This window comes from Andrena cerasifolii, chromosome 9 (assembly GCF_050908995.1).
Source record: "Andrena cerasifolii isolate SP2316 chromosome 9, iyAndCera1_principal, whole genome shotgun sequence".
Lineage (NCBI taxonomy): Eukaryota > Metazoa > Arthropoda > Insecta > Hymenoptera > Andrenidae > Andrena > Andrena cerasifolii.
In genome coordinates this window covers 13,206,982-13,225,240 of record NC_135126.1, presented here as the reverse complement: position 1 = coordinate 13,225,240, position 18,259 = coordinate 13,206,982, and the positions used below count along the sequence as shown (strand labels likewise).

Genomic DNA, 18,259 nt, shown 5'->3' with positions numbered 1-18,259 from the left:
CGATTATTATAATCACTATTTAGATCATTATAAATTTAACAATCAGCGCACCTTTTAGGACACATGTAGCTCGAAGAAGATCTTTCGCAGAACAGGGATATCCAATCTGTTTATATAATTTGAAGACACAATACATAGGTAACAAATCCAGATTCTGGTATACACGGCCTGTCATAAAATGTTTCATTACAGAATTTAATTAACAATAGATTACAAGTGGACGAGTTTAAGAACATTTCTTAATCGTTTTGCAAAAGTATAATTTATTTATGAATATATATATATATATATATATATATATATATATATATATATCATTTAGTGGAAAACTTTATGTTTATAACTAATTTTAAATAATTTTAAAAAGATCGCAGCGTGAAATTTCTAAAAGTAAGAAATATGCACATATATCTACTCATTTGGCGGTATTTTACGAAAATAATTAATTTCAGACTTGATTCGATACACACGTACTCTAATATTATTACGTACCAACATGATTTTTAGCATTGGAGTATACATCATTTTTTAGAAATTTATATAAACCGCCAGCGAGTTTTCCATTCATTTCCTCGGTTTCCACGTCATTGAATTTAGTATACAAGTGCCAAGAAACCTCTAACAATGCGAGTAGGTATTGCCAAATTTCAATTTTTTCGAATGGATGATGCAAGTCATTTACGAGGGTGAATTCATCTTTTGCTAAAATTATTCTTTTATGTATCCATAATATTACATACAATAATATTAAATGTCATTATACGTATACCTATGTATCCACACTAAATCATATTTACAAACTCTACTTAAAAATTGAGTCTACAAAAAATTGAGTTGTTTGTTTTGATATCGATACAGTACCAAAAATATAAATATGAATAATAAAATATGGTACTTCAGGTTATCAGTAATCCAGTAACAATTGATATTTACCAATATATTTATCAATTTCAATAAGACTCAATCCCCTTTTGTCTATATTACAGTCCCGCCACAGTTGCCACAAGCTCAATCTGCTCATCGCAAGATTGCATTCTGGAGCCGATCTTGTGAACATCTTAGCATAATCCATGTAAATCTGTCGCAAACGGGGCATGTGTAGCGTTAAACAATTGTACGTCCAACGTTCCTCGTACTCCCAATTAGGATCAGGATCACCTGTCTTTGTATCAACTTTCTCGTCACTGACAACTGTATCTGTGAAAAATCGTGAGTATCTCCAATGAAACGAAGTTGATTTTGTATTCTCCGTTGTGTAGATACTTTCAAAAGTACGAATCCAGGTACAAATAATAAAAATAGGGAAGACATTAAAACAGTGACAATTGTGCAAAGTACCTTGTAATGTGTAAGTTAAAAATTAATAGAGAAATTCCCAACGCAAGAAATTAGAAGACTGAAAGAAAACATTCAATGGCACTCTCCACTGCATGATTTATTACTGTAACCGAGGAGGTTCTGGAAATATACAGGGTGTTCGGCTACTCGTGGAGATAAATTTAAGGGGGGATTCTAGACACCATACTAACAATAAGACGAAAATCAAGAATAACAATATCGCGGTTGAGTTATTTTTTCTTTTTTTGGGGGGTGGTGTGATTCTGTGTTTTGTGCGATTTCTGCGCGTGTGTCTCGATAACACAATGGATTATAACAGTGGATATAATAAAAACAATGGATTTCAGTGAGTAGGTAGGAACCCTTTAATTTTGGATTAAGTCTCGCAGAATCGTGTAGCCATTCCGATTGTCGGTAAATTTCGGCATAGCTTCTCTGGGGTGAGTGGCCCCACGAGACAGTGGCTTTGACGACCACTTCTCAACCCTTCGGCTGACTTGACCCGCGTGCAGCCATGCACGCGGATTGCCTGCTTCTAGGCATATCTTTAAACGCTCATAACTAACAAACGAAGCCTCAACCGCAATATCGCTATTTTTGATTTTCGTCTTAGTATGGTGTCTAGAATCACCCCTTAAATTTATTCCCACGTGTAGCCGAGCACCCTGTTTCTACTCCAAATTAATCATTTCATTTCGAACATTTTCTGCTTGAAAGAAGATAGGGGGTAAATGTTAGTAAGAAATAAGAAATATAAGTGGATAACCAGACAAATGTGGTGCCAGACAGGAAACAGATTGGTTTTCACAGGTGTAACATTTTCCAGACGGGACTGAACGTGTGAAAGGTGGTTCCAGGCTTTTTGGATGCAGTAAACGAGTCAGGTGGTAAGACAGAGACGGAAACTGTTCTGGTTTTAGAATAGGAGTTATCGGAGCTTTTCCTATTTGGTCCCGTTTTTCCAGAAAACTAAACATCGACAGAATGTTCTTTGAACGTGTAGAACACGATTTTCACTTAAAGATCCAAATGCTGGTTAATTGAGGAGGAAATAGAAATTTTTACTATAACGCGGATATACACACGCCCCATCTTAATGCATGCAATTATTTTTCCACTTAAGATCAACTCTAAAATTCACTAACAAGATGTTTGTATTTCCTCCGAAATCATTTTGTATATTAACCGAGCTTAACATATTGAAATATATGCATTCATAAATTTTAATTTAAATAAAATGAAAATAGTTTGAATTCACAAAGTATACGACACTTAGCAGCTTTAAAATAGAAATAAACGTTCTTACAATGGTTCAATATCTTTCGCTGTGCGTACACATTCATCTCCGTTCTTAGTGTCCGATTCATTTCCTACAGAATTGCCTGCCATATCGTACGACACCAGAATATCGTTTAAAAATAATGGGTCAGCTTCAAATTTCTCTCCATTATTCCCTGGGTAAAATAAAAGTGACTTGTATACAGGCTGTTCCAGGAGGAAAGCTCATAGCACTGGTCATTCTAAGAAAATAAGTTTATATGCATGTGTCATATACAGAACGGTTTCCGATTTTAGCGCGCAGTATTTTCAATTTAACCAGCAATATGTTACTTGAATCGCAAACTAGCTGTTTTCTTCGATTTCCACTTAAGTTTATTAAAAAAATAATTTTAAATAATAACTAAAACACAATTTCACCCTCAATTTAAGTGTATCTTCGAAAATGTTCACTTTACCTATTATTATTCCGTGGCCATGCTTTTTGTTATCCTTCCAGTGCCCGGAATACCTGGCACCACCAACTGAATTTAACTTTAACACCCCTGTGTTAAGAAATTCGTTAACACTCTTTATAGATTATTACTAAGACAGTTTCCTAAGTTTAGAAAATTAGTCTAACATTTTCGGGTCTTACAAGGGAAGATCCCGAAGCCGAAAATTAAAAAACTTCTGAAACTTTGTGAATATGTAGAGAATTTCCTCCTGATTAACCCTTTAAAATTAACCCCTTAAAATTCGGCTATTTTCCGATTTTGTGTTATAACTCGGGAACTCTAAGAGATAGAAAAAAAGTTTCAAGTTAAAAGTTACCTCTTTTAGTTAGATCTATCATTTGGTAAAAAAATATTTTAAATCCCCTACATATACACAAAGTTTCATAATTTTTTGAATTTCCGGATTCGGGATCTTCCCTTGTTAGAAGGAAAACACCCCTTAATAAGATCCATGTACGTTGGGGATCGTTTAAATAAAATATTCCACTATAACATACCTACTTGTTTAAGGAAAATATCGATTAACAATTAAATATCTAATGATTACTTAAATTCTCATAAACTGTTGCATTATGTAAGAGAAATAAAAATTTACCTTTCCCATGCCGCTTTCCACTACGCCAGTAACCCGCGTAAGAAGCCTCCTGCGGCCAAGTGAAGGTTTTATTGAAAAATCCATCCCATACATATTCTCCGTAACTGGAAATATTTCATCACTGGTTGACACTGTTTCCTTTAATGAAACATGTTCCTCGTAGCACACTACTCTAAAATTGAAGACTAACAAACCCATTCATCGCGTCGCACTTCCACTCTCCGCGGTAAACATTCCCATTAGCCCAAACCATAGTTCCGATCCCATGACGAATTCCATTTTTCCATTGGCCCACGTAGCGAGCACCGTTTGAATAAATTTGTAATCCGACACCACTCCTTTTCCCCATTATCCAATCACCGTCGTACGAACTCTTATCACCGTAACGGCAATAACTGTTGCAGAAAACATATTGTTCGTGTGGAATTATTCTGCGTGTATAAGAATTATTGAAAGTACAGATTTAAAGATGCAAAATAGTTAAGGTCCGAACACACTTATCAGATCCTTGTCAGTTTCGTGTTAGTGGTAAGAAGAAGAGGTCCTCTACGCTCCTCTTTTTCTTATCACCGACACTCCGGCACTGTGTCGTCACGGGACTGATAAGTGTGTTTAGACCTTTAGCGCTTTACAGGGGTCTATCTTAAAATATCCAGTAAAAGCCCGGTTAAAACTTTGATTATCACAAAGTGCCAAGGGGATGAAATAAGGGGGAAGGTGTGTGACCTCCAGATTTCATGGTAGCCTATATTTTCCGCAGGGTTCTAGAGCGTAATCATGCAAAATTTGGTCCGGATCGGTTAAAGGGTTTAAGAGTTGATAGGGAAGGAGGTGCCTGGTGACTAACATGTTAACAGAATGCTGGTCATCCACCAGTGAAAAGAATTACAGTGTAAGTCCTGCTACCTTTGTATTGGCTTTACCTAATACATATTCCGGTAACTGTCGCGTACTGTTGGCGCTTACCCTTTCCCATGCCTTTGGCCCATAGACCATTGACCAGCGTACATGTAATGTATGTCTCCATCCACCATGGTTCCTCTGCCATGTCGAAGACCGTTCTTGAAATCGCCCTCGTACCAACAGTCGTTGTTCCACTCTAACAAACCTCCTCCATGCATGCGATTTTGTTCGAATGATCCCTGTTAAATTACTTAACTTTCACGCTCGACGATAGAAAGAGACCTCCGATCTGCTACAGAATATAGCAACGTCGCACGAAATACGTAGCGTGCATTGATTTGATGATTTCCCCTCAAGCCATACGCCGGCCGATGCGGAGGGGCACGCCTCAGGAGACTTCTTTCGAAAATCAGACAATACCCTGGTAACCACCTGTCTCCAGTCTGACATCAGATTGGTAGCAGGGTCTGGCTCTGGCATGGGAGCGCAGAGTCTGACGTCAGAACCGTAGCAGACGGCAAAATCTGCTGCCGATCTGACGTCAGGCACTGACATCAGGCTCTGCACCTCAGAACGCAGCCATCTGCGGACACAGACGACTACGGTTCTGATGTCAGATTCTGCTGCCCAGATCTGGCTATCAGGGTAGGTAACAAAATTTCCGTCTCACCAGTTAAGGGTTAAACATGTACGAACGCATATTTACACTAGCTTCTCATTTTAAGTACAAAGCTTACACAGAGTTTACGATTAATTTTTCATAAATAAATGTGCGTTTTTCCATAATTAAGTGAACCTAAGTTCGAAATTAGATTTCCCGAACTTGTAATTTTGATGGCTTTTCGTATTATCCGGGTATATAACCAAACTGATTCTGTTGGATTACTTAACATCATTCTATTGCCCCCTCCCCTAAATCTATGATGCACAGATGAGGAAATAAAAAATTTAATAATTACTTTATATTGGGCACCATTTGACCATCTATATACGCCATCGCCTTCCATCATTTTTCTACTGATACGACCGCTGTATGTATTGTTATTAATAAACGTTACATTTGCAAATTCGTCGGGCAATGTTAATTTCCAAGGCACTTTGGAATTCGTTTTATATTTGTTGTTATTATATTTCTTGGAATAATTTTCATTCGTTGGTAAATCATTTGCATCTTCGTAATTTTCGACGCCTTCAATGCTTTCGTTTTCTTCGGAATCTTGTTCAGAATCATCGTCGATTTTTTTCTTGGGTTTTTTTCTTAAAAATGTTCCTTCCCAACTACATTAAAAATATTGTCACGTTATATAATATAGGAGCTATTTAAGTATTGTACAGAAAATGGAATTTTGTTATTGTACGTTAATTTTACAGTGATTTTATTTCACTAGTGTATCATTCACTATTAATTTATTAATACTGTTTGTTAATTTTGTCATTCATTTTTCTGTTTACCAATTGAAAAATGAAAAATATTTAATTATATTTAAAGATTAATAGAGCTAATACTATTTCGTCCAACATGATATTACACGACTACTTATTTATCAACGTAATTATTAAATTAACGTGCGAGTTGTTTATTGAATTTTTAGTATCAGTTACTATATTTATACCAGGATATTAAAGAAACCACTTAAATATGATTGGAACAATGAAGAAAATCTAATTACTTCTTTACAAAAGTTTTTATCTGATCATTGTAAAGTAGAAATATGAATTCTTCCTTGATGCTATATGTGCGGCGTTTTTCGGCGAGAATATCTTCAAAAGGTAATTCTTCCTGAACTATTTCGCTCCCTTCTAAGTTATTGAACATATCTTCGTTCTCTGCGTCCGACATTTCCTCTTCTTCATCGTTTAATTCTATTCGACTAACCCTTTTCCTACACTTCTGCAAGATAAGTTCTCTCAAAGAAGCGTTCATATTTTGTATCTTTTTTCCCCAAACAAACTCGATGTAAATTGCAATTCTAATCAATTTCCTTATGGCATTAATTTTAATTATCAAGTCTGCCAATAGAGTAAGATTACAGACTGCTATGGAATATTACTTATTTATCAATAGTCCTGAAGTAATTAATGAATAGTGAAAAGAGAGAAAATATCGCATTCAGACTTTTTTTATTTTCTAATCACCTTCACACGAATAAAGACGAACTATAGTATCTGTATCGTTAAAATACAGACCGTTATTGAATACTTTTTTACTGAAACTGATTTTGAGAAGCAGACAAAATGCTAGCCAAAGGAAAAATAAATGTAAGATTTCAGCAGTCATTTTTATATAGAGAATATTGTTATATTCTTATAAAATAACTTCCACTAATAAACATAAGTGAATATGTTTTGAATCTGAACCTAAATTTGCTTCATCCCTTTTTAACATTTCATTGAAGAATATAAATGGACATGTTAAAGTTAAAATTTAAGAAAATCACAAATACCAAATAAGAAGATAGTCTGCAATTATAAAATTGCTATTACATAAAATAATATTTATGTGTATTAAGTAAGGTACACTTGTGATATTTATGCAGGATAACCAACGACGTGGGTTCAGGTTACTAACTGATTGTGAGCATAGGATTATTCACTGTGCAAAAACAAATTGAAAATGTAGAATAAAATATATTGATATGAGCCTTCGTTTTCGAGAAAATCAATTTTAAAAAAGTGCTAACTACACGTGCACCTGACTAGAAAGCAGCAGAATTTATCAATAAAAATAGTACGACTTCGAATGAAACGAATGCTCGTGTACAAATAAGTGGAAATTGTAGGATTAGTTTCTTTGAATGGAGCTTCGTTTTCGAGAAAATGGATTTGAAGTTGGAATTGATTTTGGGTCTAGCGTACGTGTGCTCGATGAATCTTCGAACTCGATTTTCGCGCGAACAAAGCCTCGTTCGAAAATCAATTACTGTGCAATCGTGACTTATTTCTGCGCAAGGATTTATTTCTTCCGTGAGTGTACCATATTTATTGATGAATTCTCCCGATGAAGTGTTACATTCTTAATGAAACATTGTAGAAACATTCAAGTTATACAGTGTTTCTTTCTATTAAAAAATAAATCACAAGAATCATCTATTTTTAGGACCTTGAAATTGCGAATACACCCTTAATAAATTTGAAACTTCATATTACAGACAATTTTTCCATCTTGCGACGATGAAGTCGATGACCTCGAACCAATCGTTTTTCACGTTCCTGCTACTTATAACAACAAAGTTAAAATTCATGATTGGTGAGCATACTAACACATTTACCCATTTCACTTCACATATTAATTTTGGTTGCGGTGCTTATAATCGACCTAGCAAAACGAGTCCTCTGTTTAATATCAGAGCGAAAGAGGGTGAAATACCCTCTCTGTTTCACGTAGCAACGTATACATATAAGTCACCAACGCTCCCGAAACTGTTTATAGCGTTCCCAGGGATTGTAAGTTACAGTTGAGTTGGAAAGTGATTCTCGACCTGTATTTAAATAAGTAAACAAGTAGGTATGTGTAATAGCAAACGATTCCCCACTGTTAATATGTAAAAACAATACAAAGCATTACGAAGTTTAAAGACTTAATAATTGGAGCTCATTGTCAGTGAGCAGATATATAAGTATTACTAACGTGTTCCATTTTCTTTTAGCACAGTTTTAGTAGTTTTAAGTACATAAAAATAATTTAAAAAATTTTTAAAGAGAACAAGTGGTTAAATCGTGTAGTTAACATTTATAGTATTATACATATAACAGTTTCGTGCTCCACTCTCTGGCTTACTCCCCTTAAAAATCATTCCTAATTTTAACAGGCAAATGCATACTTTGGCAGAGCCCAGAGATAACAAAGATATATTCCCACCTCATGGGAATCTTCAGAAGTCCTCGTATCGAAGACTGGGTCCAGAAGCTGCTTGTACAGGAGTTTCGGAGACACAAGCTATGCTCTCCCAGATAGAACTGAAACATTTATACGAACCGATCTATCCGCAACGCACCTTGCTCCAAATGAAGGCTCTTGCATCAGAAGTGTACGTATGCAAATCTTAAATATAATACGTATAAAAAAATGTATGTTAAACGATTTTATTAAAAATGCACTAAATTTTTTTAGTTTTTAGTGCATTTTTACTGATAAATTCCCCAAGCAACAATTTTAGATTTAGGGTCCACACACCCTCCCCACCTCTTCCCTCAAACCTCGTGTCGATCGGCCACTGGGGCCATTCGGAAGTACAGCCTAAAAGAACGTGCAGATAGGACAGGTGTTGAACTGTGTGGTGTGTGGTCGTTCGTAATTTTATAGATCTAAAGTGATTACTCCATAATGAAAATAATACATGCTTAAGTATTGCATTTTTAGAAGTGTAATGAATATATCTCGTTTAACTGTGGTTTGTTAATCGAAATGTTTTTACAGAACCGAGGAAGAGAAAGAATCGACAGTGGTGGATGCTTTATACGACCCCGAGGAGGCACGTACTATGGATTACAGGACCACAATGGAAATTGATTACCGATTACCTCACCCCGTAAGACGAAGATCACCGCCACCACCCCCGCCTCCAGAACCATGGCTTTTAAATCGACGAACCACTGGTTATAGCCTCGAACAATTGGAAATGAGACACGGACAACACACTTTCTTGGATGACAACATGGACCTTCACCATAAAATAGCAGATTTGAAATCGAGGAGATATAAAATGCACGAGATTACGTCTCGAGATAGTTAATCTTCAAATCCTCCTACTTCTTCTTTCACGGACAAACAACAATTGGCTACAAGTTGCCATTGACATTTAAATAAGTGACTACAATTATTATAAGTTCAAATTGCAGAGCAACTGACGTTATGGAAGAAATTTTGAATTTTATGTAATTGAAATGACAAGTAATAAATGCATTGAAGAAGAATATGGGGTCTTTTAGATCTTAAGGAATTATCATATCAAATATTTAAAACAAAGTTTGAATATTGTTCAGGTGTGAAAATAGCGTCTACAATGTTTGTGTATAATGTATTTATTACTTTTATATTATGCATGACATTAAACATGGTCAATGCAACTGATTGTTATAAAATATTTAAAAACCAAAAAATGACTCGCTTCCCGCAGCAAGGAACGCTTAGATGTACGTACATTGTTTGCGGAAATTAGGCGCGGTCAGAGACAAAGTGGATGGGAGAAGAAAGAACACAGTAACGAAACGCACATTTGCAATGTAAAATATATTTCATCTAGAGTCAGAATAAAATGCGACTCTTGTGACAACGACAGCTAAACATCACTGCACAATCGCGTCTACGTCATCGATATCATCACTGTTTAGTCGTGACTCCTGCCGAATCGCATGTGACCGTAATCATCGAATTGTTCCCGTTTTCCAAATCTCATGTGCCCGTAATCGTCGAATCGTTGCCGTTTGTTTAGGTCCACGAAATCATCGTCCTCGCCAAAACGATTCTCCACAGTATACCTGCAAACGAAATGCATTTAGAAGATAGGTAAGTAAATTTGCGTGTGTGTATATAGTTGGAGAGTCTCAACACCATAGAATTTCAGATTCTTTCTGGGATCGTTAGCAATAATGGCAAAATTAAATTGCTTTATTCGTTTATAGAATAATAACAGATGCGTTAAACGCTTCATAATTTCAACTGCCTTTCCCTCCACTCTAACTTTACTATCGAACTAATTGTACGATACTCGTTTGGCCGTTCGGTAAATATGTAGAACTATAAATATGGGAATAGAACGTGTTCAATTTGCAATGAAATTATGAAATAGGAAAGGACTTTTCTTTTTATGAATACAATATTGGAAATTAGAATATAACATCATCTTTTTTTGCATGTCTGTAGCATATTTAACCCTTAACTGGTATACTGTTTTTGGCAAACGTGACTGGTATACTGGGGTCGTGGCAGACCCCAAATAAAAAAGGACATAGAAATTTGTAAAGTCGACAGTAGAGCAACCACTACGAATATTTTCTTCTTGGGTAATGTAGAAAATAATAGAAGCGTAGAAAGTTAAACTATTATTTTAAAATTAATTAGAAATTCAGTTGACCAACTTAGACAACCGAAAATTGTACATCGAACTTTGGGTGCTTGGGGTCACGAGCGACCCCAGGATACCAGTTAAGGGTTAAGGTTTGTTACATTTATAAATTTTAGGGTGTGTGTAAAGTGTTTTGTTAAATACAGTGCGAAACAAAGGAATAGTTATAGTGATTACCCTCGTGGTAAAGGGCGGCTGCGGAATCTGCGATACACGTTACTAACGAGTTCTGGAGCCGCTTCGCATTTTCCGCAAAATAACCAGATGAAGGCCACCATGCAAGACAGAGCGGAAGTTAAATTCATATCTGGAAGACAAACAATTCAGTTAACTTAGTCAGAAAACTTGGGGTAATTATTAATTAATTTACAGCAAGGATCTTTTCACACGAGACACATTTTGTGGCTCACGATTTTTAAATATATTTATTTCAGTTATTTCAAGTATATTTATTTTTTTTATACCAACACTATTTTCGTCAAATGAATACATTCGAAATAGCAGTCGAGAGATACATAGAACGCCCCCGTTTGAAAAGGACGTAAAGTACAGGATAAATTTTATGGAGAATCCTGACGGTAACAAAATTTCTCGTTCGGATAACAAAACCACTTTGTTACGTGTCAACTGTTAACTTTACAACTGTACACCAGGGTCATTTTTATTGGAGTAAAAGTATCCTTTGTAAATTTGAAGACGATGAATGATTTTTGTGTTCTTCGGTATAGAAAAAAAATTTAGAATGCGCGAGATAATTCAATACTTTTTGGCACCTTACTATTACGTAGATATGTATGCAAGTCCAAAAAATGGAACTCAAAGGTACCTACTATTAATGATTTCAGTATATGTATAGTTCTTGGTTTCTATTTTCAAGTAGATAAATATATGCTTAATACAGATATGAAAGGTACTTATTTACTCTTTTTAAGTAATAATATTCGATGTAACAGGTTCTTCATGAAAAATTGTTTGTTATAATTTTTAGCACGAACAGTAATGATTGGATAAACAAAGTGTAAATAGGAAAAATGTGTGTCGTGACGAGCTTTACAACATCATATTTTTTTAAAAAACAGTTGAACAATATTTAACTTTCAAATCTTTTTTAGCGTTTTGACAATAATGTTCCCCATTTTCGAGCGCTAGTCCCCTTATCGCATCCGACCCTTACTAATTGCATTTTGCAATTTTACTTTTTCCAACGCCTAAGATTATTAATAATTCTATATTGCAAAGTACTTTGTCTAACTTACGTATCATTCTCTAAATAATTAATATCTAGAAGGCAAGCAAGAATTTATTGTTAACAATGAGCTAATTAATTAGAAAGCTTAGCAATTATCCACACTAAATTAAAAAATAATTTCAACGAACAACCCTAAGAGTAATAAAATACTGTCATATCTACATATCGCTATTTAACAGATAATCGAAAAGACAACTGAAAAAATTATTTCTATGGAAAACCAGGAAAGTAACGATAACACTTTTCAATGCATATATTATGTACTGCAATTTAACAGACCTGCGTGTGGTACGAGAAACCAAGTATCAGAGTGTATTTCCCAGTTTTTTCTAAATCTCTAAGTTCCCTGACCCGTGAATGGGAAATAGGTAAAGTGAAGATAAAATTCTGTTCACCTGTATAGTTGAGATCGGAAATCGGCAGAAGAATGCGCGGTCCACGGTTTCCACGTGGCTTTTTATACGTAAACTCTGTCATCCCCCGATTCCCGGCGGAAACGTTGAGCTCTTTGAATTTTAATTCACGTAGCTGCAGCCTGATAAACAATTTTCTTGGCCGTAGACGCCACCACCGTTCAACATTCAATATTCCACGAGGGTGTCTGATGATTGGCAGCTTGAATAAACGTATTACCGTTTTAACTTCGCTTTTCCCTTTCTAAGACAATACAGGCTACTTTTATCGACATATGAAGCGCCTTGGGTACGAGAATTTCTGAATTGCAAGATTGATTCTCCCAGTTTGATTGACTTTTCGTGCGGAGGTATGTTTGTGGTAATGGGGATTTCCGCAGCACACATTAAGCCACAATAAAACGGAAGAATATAAGAATAAAATAATGATATGTACAGTGGCGCGCAGAAGTATTTGACCACCCTTTAAGACAGTATAACAAGGTCAGGAGACGCACTAGCTACGATACTCGATAGATTTGAGAGATTCGAAAACAAAGAAGGGGAAAGGGAACTGCAGTTTAGAGGCGCCCGATTTTAATCCGGATGTAATGCCCTCTCTAAACGAGTCGTCTAAAAAAACAGAAGCATTTTATGCAGACCCATTTAGCTAGTTCTGGGCTGTCAGCTTCGGGAATGGCAATATCGTCTATTCTCAAGGACGAGGAAGAATCAGTGGACAGATTAAAATTATTGGAGTTACTGTGCGATGCTGACAAGTATTTTGTTGAGGTTCACCATGCACAGTCGAAAACAAGGGCAGCTTTCATTTTGCTAGGAGTAGGCGAGACCATGAGAGATTTATTGGAGAAAACAAAAACAGATACATTTGTTTTTGTGGGGAAAGAATTTCTCGGAGAAAATAAAAGAAGCAAGAGTGGGACAATATTTCGGGGTGGGTTCTACTCATCAAGATAATAAGAAAAGTTGGTACATGTCCAATGAGGCTTATTTTTACAGTTATAAGCATTTTTATATTTCGTGAAACTCGGGTCCGAAATCCTCTGACGAAAGCCAAAAGCGCCCTGCGCCATCTACTGGCATCTAAAAGATCGTAACTCTCAACATCAGCTCATAGATGGCGGAAGTATCGACGTATGGTTGTAGTAGAATGCGTGCGTGTTGCCGGCTTCATTATTTGTCGTGCTCGCGGGTCGCAAGATAAATGGATGACCCTGTATGTTGCGCGCGCGTCTCGTAACCGGACCCGTGGTGATCCCACGAGGAGACGGAAGGAGCAACCGGCACGAGCCGAGGCGGATGCCTAGTTTCCGCCTGGGAACAGCGGGTTCGCGAAGCGCAACGCTTCTGGAAAGATCGGTGGTCACCCGAGGCGGCCGGTCAAGGAGCGAGTGGGGTATAATTAGAGCGAACGTTTTCTCAGCGTCGGAATTGAAATTGCAGTTGGAGTTGGAGAAGCGTTTTATAGAGAGTATAGCGATTTGAGCCGTTTGCAATTTGCAAAATCTAATTATCCTGACGCAATACTTAGGAATTACGAAACCTATTCCTATAGTTCTGAGCAAAAGTAAGTTTGCCACAGGCCTACGTGACTTTGAGCCGCGTAAAAAGCTTACAAGGCGTCGCAATATCTGATTTCGATCTGGTGTAAATATACACTTTAAAACGAAAAAAAATAACGCATCAAAATCGGATCACTCGCGCGCACACGCGCATGCATACATAGGCGTCCAACTTATAAGTTATAACAATTCTCCTTTTTGCGTCGGGGGTTAAAAAATTGCAACCCTTTACCGTGTTACGGATGAGGTACACGATGGATAGAACATCTAATCGCAGACGAAGTCATTTTTGTCACCCAGATCCATTACCATTTTTGTGTCGCATAGCGGTTAGAATTGAAACGAAATATGATTGAAATTGTTTTTTACCTGCACACGGAAATGCAACAAACTTACAATGCAATCTTACAATGCAATCGACTTGACGCTTCGATTTTACTGATAATAAAACATTTATTGCTAATAATACTTATTTTTTTCACCGACACATACAATACTTAGTTAATACTATACAAATAAATAACTCGGACACAAAGAAAACAAAATTTTAAGTAACGATATATATCATTTATAAAAGCTAGAAAATCATATATGAATAAATATATACATATTCTGAATACATATACATATCAGAAAATTGATTTTTTTCATATATATTTTCGTGGGTCCTGGTGGGTCCTATTTTGACCGCAAGGTCCCCTTAACAATACATAGGCAATAGGTATAGTGATATTCTTTAAATTGCATTGTCTCTTCACCGAAAAATGTCAATAAAAAGTTTCGTACTATTATATTAGGAAATATACAACAAAATATTTCACCTAACGCTTATATCGTTTCGATTATGAAACAAATACATCCTTCCCTCTCCTATGTTATAATACTTATGTAATACAGTAAAACAGGGCTGTCCAAGGTCGCTCCCGCGGGAGCTTGGGGTTCTCCCACTCTCGTCCGCGTTGGCAGGGATGCCACGCGACGCTAACCGCGGAGACGATAGCCCGGCTAGCCCGTCATGGCAGCCTTCGTAGCGTCGCACGATCTCCTTGACAACGGAAGGCACGCTGCGCCAGAGGAAGATTGGAAGGGAGCGCCCTGCTGTAAAAAGATACTCCGTACCCTGTTGCTCCCACACACGAATAATCATACACCTCATTATTCCTCCTCAGAATATTACAGAACCATTCGAGATCCACCCATCACGGTCTGAGTAAGTAATTAGGTACTTTCCATCGTATCGCGACCTTTAATCCACCAAACGCCCCAGGTTTAAGTCGACTCGAGCAATTAAGTTCCCAAGCATTTTCTTCACGCCCACTACCATGGTCGAGATCAATACAGATTGAATCTATATTACGTTGCACAGACGGCGAAGCGGCAAAGCGAATTTGACGTACGCTCGCAGGAGGCCACGGTCACGGATTACACACGGTTTCCCATTATGGCTTCTGTCTCTGTGGTGCTTCCAAGCCACCCTATAAATCATAACGCGGCCCACCCTGGAAATTCAATTGCTTGCCATTTTTCAATCCGCGTCCTTCGTCCCCGTGAACGGCTCCTCGTGGCCAGATTCGAACCGTTCGAACGAGGATGGCAGGAGTCGTTCGCGTCGCAGTGTCTCACTCCTGAACCGTGGCCATGGCCGAGGACGTGAGCGCCATGCTCCAGAAGGGTCTGTCCGAATGGTGGACCGAGGAGACGGAGTACGTTTTCCAGAGGATCGAAAGATGGGCTGCGTACGCCAGGGGCTACAATCGTCTCAGGTCCCAGAGGTTGTCCAGAGGGCGGATGACCATGCAGGGAGGGCAAGAGCCACGCTGGAGCATCTCCGCGAACAAGCTGATCATCGATGACACCTCGTGGAGTCCGCGCTTCCACACGCTGAAGAAGTCCCGGCGAAAGAGCCGCCCAGAGGAAACCAAAATCAACTGCTGCGGCACCTTTAACTATCAATCGAACAGCAACCTGGACAGCACCTGCTTGGAGACGTACAGATACGACCACAGTATTTATTTCAAGACGATCGGCGACCTCAAGAACGACAAGAAGGACACTGGTGACACGAAGAACGAACAGGAAGATAGGATTTCCATCAGCAGCGAGGAACTCGTCGAGTGGGACGTTAGCTCGGTGTCTGATTTCATCGCCAATCAGCTGCTGGAGGACGGACTTACCAGTGATAATATTAAAGATATATTCACCTCCTCGGAGAGTTCTGTGCAAGACGTGGACGTTATCGATTCCGTCACCTGGTCCAACCTGGACCTTACCAAGCTCAATATAAACGAGAACGACACCACTGACGTAATCACCGACGAGCAAAACAACGAGAGCGATTTATCGGCGCCTCAGGGCGAAGTGGAGAACAATAATAATTATATAAGGGATGAAGAATTCGTGGTGCACGAAAATTTCAAGAATCAAACACAGCTGGGCAATGTGTCCACGGATGGTAGTGTCATCGAAGAATCAGAAAATTACGACGGTATCTTGATACTCGAAGATCACGAAGACCATTGGGTAGCGCCAAACAACCACCGATCGTGGGCGACAACGACGTAATTTGGCCAAGTGCTTTATTCAATTACACGGAGGATATCGACTCGTCCACGTCCCCCCCAATCGTTACTACAGATCGCAGAAGTAGACACCGATTACAAATTCATTTTTTAGTTTCGTGAAGATTATTGGAATTATTGCAGATTTTAATAGCGAGGAGATTTACGAATGCATTTACCGTGCGGATTTGTTGAATTCGATTTCATGGTGTGTATAACATGATAACCAATTAATAATTGTCTGAATGGAAATATATGCAATGCGTGACTCTCCGAAGTACGTATAAATTATTTTTGCTGCATTGTAGCACTGTTTAACTGAACACAAATCCATTTATATTAAACACCTTTATAATTATTCATTATGGATAGTGGATTGTAAAATCTGCATGTAGTTAAATTGTGTTAAATTTGTTTACGGGTATAAGAGATTTGAACATATAAATAATAGGTATTATAGGATCAAAGCAGCAAAGCAGGATACTTTGCACAAACCTCTGATAAACCTGTTTTACTCTATTTTGTAGGTAATTTTTCCCTTCTTAATTAGAATAATTAATTGATGTAAAAACTGAAAAACAGTTTTAAAGTAAACGAAATAATAATAAAAAAAAATAAAATCACCGAAAAAGAATTTTATTCTGTCAGTATCAGTTGATAGAGGTCCGCACCCTGCGGGTTAAATACTATAATTATTAATTAGTTTAGTTTAAAAAGAAGTTGAAAATATTAATGTAGTCATACATACGTATGATTCTTCTTAATCAGAGCAAAGTCATTTTAATATATCTATTTTCAAATACATAATTCCGAGTTGTTTCATTATTTTACAATGTCCGTCACGCAATCGTTCGTAACGCAGAGAGAAATCCAATTTATGTTAATCTCCATTTCTTATATCACTAATCTGTATTGCCTTACATCACGCATAAGTAATAATATAATTTCACTTTCCATGAAATATTATACATTCGTTAAAACGTCGCAAAAGGTTAAATAAAATTCTACAGTTATACTTTTCCTAAAAAGAAGAAAAAAGGTATTTCTTCGAATCTTCAAAGTAAGTACATACCTACAGTGACTTACATTACCGCTCAAAAGTATTTAATCACTCGTTATATGTACGTTTGATAAAAGATAAAATGGCAGCGTGGATATTTCTTAGCTTATAACAATCGTTTCATTCTATTTTGTTACCTTAGCAGTGGTTTTCGATGTAACCAGTAGAAAGTAAATAGAAAGGTACATTTCTAAAACAATATAATCAGGTTAGATTGATTACTGATTCCTTGTATTAAAAAAATGTCACTGAAAAATAACCCTCGGTCGTTTTTACACGTATAACGATCGGTATCGACTACTTTATGTAGTTCAGTAAGCGCTTGAAAGTTATATATACGTATAAATTAATTCAGGCACATCAAATAACTAATAAAATGGCTGATTCAAAATTAAGCAATAATGTTACAAGTAACATTTCCTTTACTGATAAATTATTTCCATTTTCAAAGTGTAGTATCAAACACAAACAAATAGTTAAAATTCGACCATAACTATGTGAAAGAACTGTGAACACTTTGAATAAAATAGGCAATTAAATTCTGTATAACTGACTCGGTCACTGATAAGTGAGCGACGACCTTAATGATGCATTCACGGAACTATAGCAAGGTACACATGAAATTCAGATAAATTCAATCTCCCTACAATGGGGGGATGGCATTTTGAAATGGAAATATAAATCAATTTTTTCCAAAGTACCGTGATAATAAAGCGTTTGTGGACCTATGTGTATATAACA

The 18,259-nt window shown here is 37.0% G+C and overlaps 4 protein-coding genes across 4 annotated transcripts; 2 read left to right on the top strand and 2 right to left on the bottom strand.

Annotated features, from left to right (window-relative positions):
• Window positions 1–904: 904 nt before the first annotated feature.
• On the bottom strand, window positions 905–5,621 carry LOC143373200 (uncharacterized). The gene is made up of 8 exons (XM_076820189.1): window positions 5,571–5,621; window positions 4,675–4,850; window positions 3,903–4,103; window positions 3,709–3,812; window positions 3,075–3,161; window positions 2,645–2,792; window positions 2,105–2,307; window positions 905–1,197 (listed from the first exon to the last, which is right to left on the bottom strand). Exons 1-8 carry the CDS (start codon window positions 5,619–5,621, stop codon window positions 905–907), a joined length of 1,263 nt encoding a protein of 420 aa, XP_076676304.1.
• Window positions 5,622–7,763: 2,142 nt separating this feature from the next.
• On the top strand, window positions 7,764–9,527 carry LOC143373419 (uncharacterized). The gene is made up of 3 exons (XM_076820665.1): window positions 7,764–7,858; window positions 8,421–8,639; window positions 9,029–9,527. The coding sequence occupies exons 2-3, from the start codon at window positions 8,425–8,427 to the stop codon at window positions 9,342–9,344; spliced, it is 531 nt and encodes a 176-aa protein (XP_076676780.1). The 5' UTR covers window positions 7,764–7,858; window positions 8,421–8,424; the 3' UTR covers window positions 9,345–9,527.
• Window positions 9,528–9,836: 309 nt separating this feature from the next.
• On the bottom strand, window positions 9,837–12,480 carry Dsk (Drosulfakinin). The gene is made up of 3 exons (XM_076819831.1): window positions 12,321–12,480; window positions 10,854–10,983; window positions 9,837–10,089 (listed from the first exon to the last, which is right to left on the bottom strand). Exons 1-3 carry the CDS (start codon window positions 12,400–12,402, stop codon window positions 9,939–9,941), a joined length of 363 nt encoding a protein of 120 aa, XP_076675946.1. The 5' UTR covers window positions 12,403–12,480; the 3' UTR covers window positions 9,837–9,938.
• A 2,921-nt stretch (window positions 12,481–15,401) lies between these two features.
• On the top strand, window positions 15,402–17,265 carry LOC143372983 (uncharacterized). The gene is given in 2 exon segments (XM_076819699.1): window positions 15,402–16,352; window positions 16,355–17,265. Coding segments are annotated over 2 exon segments (1,041 nt in total). The 5' UTR covers window positions 15,402–15,538; the 3' UTR covers window positions 16,582–17,265.
• The last annotated feature ends 994 nt before the right edge of the window (window positions 17,266–18,259 follow it).